General features: G+C 36.8%; 1 protein-coding gene across 2 annotated transcripts; it reads right to left on the bottom strand.

The window, feature by feature from the left end:
- On the bottom strand, positions 1,227–4,925 carry LOC107626116 (tubby-like F-box protein 3). Of its 2 annotated transcripts, none has more exons than XM_016328903.2 (6): positions 4,278–4,925; positions 3,237–3,324; positions 2,847–2,976; positions 2,540–2,722; positions 1,951–2,445; positions 1,227–1,662 (listed from the first exon to the last, which is right to left on the bottom strand). In XM_016328903.2, the coding sequence occupies exons 1-5, from the start codon at positions 4,608–4,610 to the stop codon at positions 1,971–1,973; spliced, it is 1,209 nt and encodes a 402-aa protein (XP_016184389.1). In that variant the 5' UTR covers positions 4,611–4,925; the 3' UTR covers positions 1,227–1,662; positions 1,951–1,970. The 2 variants fall into 2 exon arrangements, with proteins under 2 accessions (XP_016184389.1, XP_016184390.1); XM_016328904.2 differs by having other exon boundaries at positions 1,951–2,442; positions 4,278–4,923.

The following is a 5,472-nucleotide window of genomic DNA, read 5'->3' as shown; positions in this document are numbered from 1 at the left end:
AATGTCACTGTATTTGAATATGAATGCAATTGATATTCATATATATTACCATGGGTTTTGGGAGTTACATTTTCTCTTTGTCCAAAATAAAAATGACATAATTGTCCATATTTTGGGTTCTTTAATGCTTGTTTTGGTTAGGGGCTAACTGTCTAAGTATAAGACCAAATAACATCATACAATAAAGGCCCAAAAATTTGCCCATGTATCTTGTAATTGTTAATTGGCATATTAGTTTTGTATAATGAAAAAAATACAAATAAAATAACCCCTTATCAGGCTTATGTTAATTAAAACCAATTATTTGCCAACGAACTTAGGATTAAATAAATTCTTATTTACCTTAGTTGATCGAATCAGCTCATTCGTCTGATTAAACAAGTATTACACGTTTGAATTCACCTAGTATATACAACGATTTTGTTCCGGCCTAGCCTAACGAAGACCAAGGACCTGGGTCCGGACATCCAACCGACCAGACAGGTTACCGAATCCGAGCCGGAAAGAAAACTTCCAGAAAAGAGGGTCTGTTCGTGTGGAACCCATTCCAGTACAGACTATATAGGGGAGAACCCTAACCCTAATAGCTGCCTCTTGTACGGATACTGACTTGAGCGTTGGAGTCCTTGCAAGTGGCCTCACCTCATCCTCAACCCGTCAGGCCGGAGGAGTCCTTCACCGGAGCTCTCCAGCATCCATCTCCCGGTCACTCACACTTTCACTACCTCCAGATCCGACCCGTTCGTTACCCGAGCAACCATACAGGTTTATTTATCAACGATAAACTCTTAATTAGAACTTAAATCCGCAACAAATTAATACTCACATTATTAGACTGGAAAATACCGTGAGAAAATAAACAAATAAATCCGTCTTATCCTTATATATACTTTGTGTTACTAAGATATATATTCTTATTTTGTGATACTCGTGAGATGCGGCAAAATGAGCAAAGAAGCTAGTGAAAAAGGATGACACCTTTTTCATTAAAAAAGAAAGAAAAATAGAAAGAATGAAAAAAAGGCATAGAATTTTTTTTATGTATATAATTATGTGCAAGATATCGTGTCAATTCACAATATACAACATTGAATAAGACATACCCAGATTTATGAACCAGATCTGAATATATGTTGGTTTGAATGAGGTTAGAAACAAAGGCTATTATGCAAAATCATAAACTCACCCAGATATATGAACTTGAAATAAATAAATAAAATTAGACATAATAAATAAATTAATAACAGTGACAAGCATACACAAACCCAGAATCACTCTTATTCCTTTTTGTATGGATTAAGAGTCAAATCAATCAACAACACTAAGCAGCAAAATGTGCACTCATACAAAGGTTTTGGTCATTTTGTTACTTTGCCAGAACCAATGGCAGCAACAATAACTGGAAATCTCACAAACCAGTCGCGGCTATCGTCGGCGAAAATCTCACAGCAGAAACAAAAAATGGTAGTCTACAAGACTTGCAAGCGAAAAGCCGAAAACAACAACATACAATCCACTTTGGTTACATATAATGCACACAAACAATCATATATACAACAGGCTTAGTTGGACCAAATAAATAAAAAACAGAAGAATCTATTGCCAATATCTGACCTGTGATAGTGTCGTGCGATTTCGATCAGCAGTGGCACTGATTAGCACCTGACATGTTAAGTAAGTGAATAAGTGTGAGTATCAAAATTGTTTAAGGTGGAGTTAAAGTCAAAAACAAAAACCAGACAAATTGATTTCACAATTTATATAATATGGTGGCTGGCTGCAAACCAGCATGGTTATCAACTCTCAAATTAACTCTTAAACTTTCACGAGTTTAGGTCCGATTTCGAGTTTGATAACCTTGCACACTAGACATTTTCATTGTTAAGTTGAAAGTTGAAACAACTACCTCCAGATTAAACTAATAAATTATTCTATTGGGATTAAGAATACCTGCTTATCAATATTGGTAATCATTCACAAGCAATCTTGGTGTCAAAGCTACTAAGGCAAATTGCAAATGCTTCGAAGGCAGAGATTGGATACTGATAATCCATGGTGAATACATCTTTTCCAACTTTTCCAAACTGTAGAATAACATTTTCCTGAGCCTGCTCAGAAACTCCATTTTTTGGTGATGCAACCAGCTGAAAGTTTTTAACCGAGGCTACTGTCACTCGTCCATTGAAGTTCAAACACCAGCACTGGAGTTGTTCATGCCACCTAGGGGACTTGTTTCGTAACACAAGCATTCCCTCGTTTTGAGTAGTCGAAGGAACCAGTTGGAGATTGTCGACACGGGTTGATTTTGATCTAAAAAAGGGAATAGATGGAGAAGTTTCAATTCGGCTATGAAGAAAATGAGTCTGTGTTGGAGCTACACCTCCTGGTTCAACAGCCGATGCGGGGATGGCATCCATAACACATTGCATTATCCTAGGGCCCCTGCTAACATTTCAGCAAACAACTTTTAGTTATTTGCAACAAGAACTCAACAAAATAGCTTTGCAAGGATAGTTATTTTAAGCAATAATCCACATACCTGGATCCCAAAACATTCAGATCATACGAAACATGTGCAATGGGATAGTTGCCGGCAGGAACTCTTGGAGACACTTGCTTGAGACTAACCAGCCTGGTGGAACGAGACTTTGTAACTTTGGCAGCTCCACAAAGTGGAGGGTGCGCATCATATATGGTGAACTTAGTCCCCAGAAAGTTTGATCTATTACCAAAACAAAGAGGTGATTTCAATCATAGAAGATAATTATCTTTCTTATATAAGAACACATATAAAAGATAATGATTAGTAAGCCATAACATGTCAGGCCAAATATGAGCTAATATACCTGAGTTTTCCAATATAGGTGCTACTCCCTCTTGATACGTCGTCGCAGTTAAGAGAGATGATATAGTCGGTGTGAGTTGCACGACGACATTTGCGTGCAGCAAGAAGGAACTTTCCATCATCAGTTGAGGCTGCCAGATTATTAAGGTAAATCTCACAATGCATAAAGAAAGATTAACATAAAAGGGGTTCTTCAAATATTACATTGGTACAAGTCTATAAGCTTGTGCCAAAAGGTTTAAAAAGCATGATACTAACTCCATTCCAGATTGATAAGTCACTTTAATTTTTTTTTTTTACATTAATTTTCTGAATACTAGAAAAGTCAACATGACTAATTGATATGGAATGAAGCGAGTACTATATAGAATAAATGTTCGGAAGCGCTCACCTTGATTTAAACCAAGGTACAGATAATATGTTTGATTACTACGATTGCGTTTAATATAACACTGGAGAAGAGAATCTCTTGGACCAGGCTGCATAATTATAACAGAAGTCGGTCAAAGCTTGGCAGTGAATAAAAGGGATCGCAAACTGTTGACAACTGTTACAACCTTCCTAATACAATAAGAACTTCACAGTAGAAGAGAGCAGAAATTTCAGTAAATAGTGGATCATCAAGATTACAATATAAAACACTTTCAACAAAATATAAACTTAGTAAAACCATTAATACCAATTCTTGTAAGCTACTAGTATTAAAGTACCCAATCAGTATTCAATCCTTATCACTTGTTTTAACTGACTAATTAGACATTCCAGTTATAGAAGTTCAACTCCAGCCATCTCAACCTTATTGGATGGCCAAAGCATAGTCTTCATTCTGTCTCTTTCTTTCTCGTTAAGTTCCTAAATTCCAACAATCATTCTTGATCTCTCACTCAATCACCACTCTCGTCTTCTTTTTCCCTCTCTTTTTTTATCTTGAAGGTATTTTCTACCCCTAACACCTTAGCTGTTAAGAGAACTTAATAACAATTGCTTACTAAAGGATTTAAAGCTTGGTTCTTATCTTGGAGAGAAGTTCACTTACAACTACACCCAATCTTTATTAATTACTCACTCACTCTTTGTTGGGCATTCAATTTGGCATACACAAACTAAGAGTAGCATCACATCCCTTAAACATGCCTGCCCAACAAATATGGAGATCAATCAATAAATTGTTTCTTCCCCGAATGAATTTTAGTCACACTCATCAGAGTCACACATAAAAGGATAACCATTTCACCTATTCATGAAGTCCGTTTCGGATATAACAAAGTTCTCTAAGCTAACCAAACATAGAAGGGTTGCGATTCACGAGCTGAACACTATCAAATCATCAGCTCACTACTTGAACTGAATTGACTAGAACCATAACAACAAATTCAAAACACATATTTTGCAAGGAATCTCAAACAAACCAAAGCAAGTAACTGAGAGGGACCTGCTTCAATGAGATTGGGAATGTGAGCTTGCTGGAAACTTGAGGGGACTTGACAATTTCCTTCATGATCTCCCTCCAGCTGCGGCATACACCGGCACAGGCAACGACATGTTTCCGGGCAGGCCAGGCATCTTCAGAGGCCTCAATCCTCAAGAGCACATCCCTCAATAGCTCAGGTGGCATGTTAGCCCAACAACTCTGCTTCAACCCATCAAGAACCACCAAACCACCACCCTCACTAACACTAACAACACCACCAACACCATCTCTGTGGTGTGATTGTGACCTGGATCTCAAACCCTTCATATCAAAGATTATACTCCTAAACGACATCGTTTCAAACCTCCTCTGCCCTCTTCCTCCTCCTCCTCTCTCTCTCTCTTAAATCAATTTCCCATTTTTGCTGCAAACCCTTCAGAATTCTACAACATCCCTACTTACCCTTTTACTAGCTGATGCAGAAAAACATAGAAAGGTGGAAAATTTCACAGGAAAAAGCTTTCCTTTTTGCCAAACAAACGAAGCACTAGCGGTAGTAAGAGTGAAATATACACTTTCTTTTTCTCTTACATTGGAAAATCACAACACTTTATCAAAAAAGAAAAACAACAAGAGAAAAGAAAAGAGTAGATAAAGTGAATGAGTGAGGAAACGAAGTTGATGAAGGAAGAGTATACGATTCAGTGCCACCCTTCTTCTTCTTCAGCTGCTGCTTCTTCCCTTTCCCTTGGAATCATGTGGAAATGGAAGAATAAGAAGGAGAGAGAAGGGAAAGGTGAAGAAAGGAGAGAAGAGTGGGGGCTGTAAGAAAGAGAAACAGTAACAGTAAGAAAAACAGTAACGGCCTTATCCAAGAAGAAAAGAGATTGTTGGGACAAACAGAAAGAAATAGATACGGATACGATAGTGTTTTTGTGTGTTTGTGTGGATTGGGTTTAGTCCACAAATTCATCTCTCTCTCTCTGTTTTCTCTCTTCCACTTGGGTCACCTTTTGCACCCACAATTATCCTACGAGGTTCACATCTCTCACTCACTCCACCGGAACAAAAAATATAAGGTAATAAAATAAAAAATTAATTACTATTAAATTTATAATTTTTATTATGTATAAATTTATTATTTTAATTCAAAAAAATAGAATTTTTTTTATTTTATTAATTTTTTTACTTTAAAAAATTTTAATTCATTTGTCAA

The sequence above is a fragment of the Arachis ipaensis genome, chromosome B02 (assembly GCF_000816755.2).
Source record: "Arachis ipaensis cultivar K30076 chromosome B02, Araip1.1, whole genome shotgun sequence".
Classification (NCBI taxonomy): domain Eukaryota; kingdom Viridiplantae; phylum Streptophyta; class Magnoliopsida; order Fabales; family Fabaceae; genus Arachis; species Arachis ipaensis.
This window is presented reverse-complemented; position numbering and strand designations above follow the sequence as displayed.

Excerpts from the sequence above, each read along its gene's own strand:
- LOC107626116 (XM_016328903.2), bottom strand. The coding sequence starts at position 4,610 with ATGTCGTTTAGGAGTATAATCTTTGATATGAAGGGTTTGAGATCCAGG. Across the intron at positions 2,977-3,236 it reads GTACCTTGGTTTAAATCAAG|CCTCAACTGATGATGGAAAG; the intron begins GTGAGCGCTTCC and ends ATAATCTGGCAG. Across the intron at positions 2,446-2,539 it reads CTGAATGTTTTGGGATCCAG|CAGGGGCCCTAGGATAATGC; the intron begins GTATGTGGATTA and ends CTGAAATGTTAG.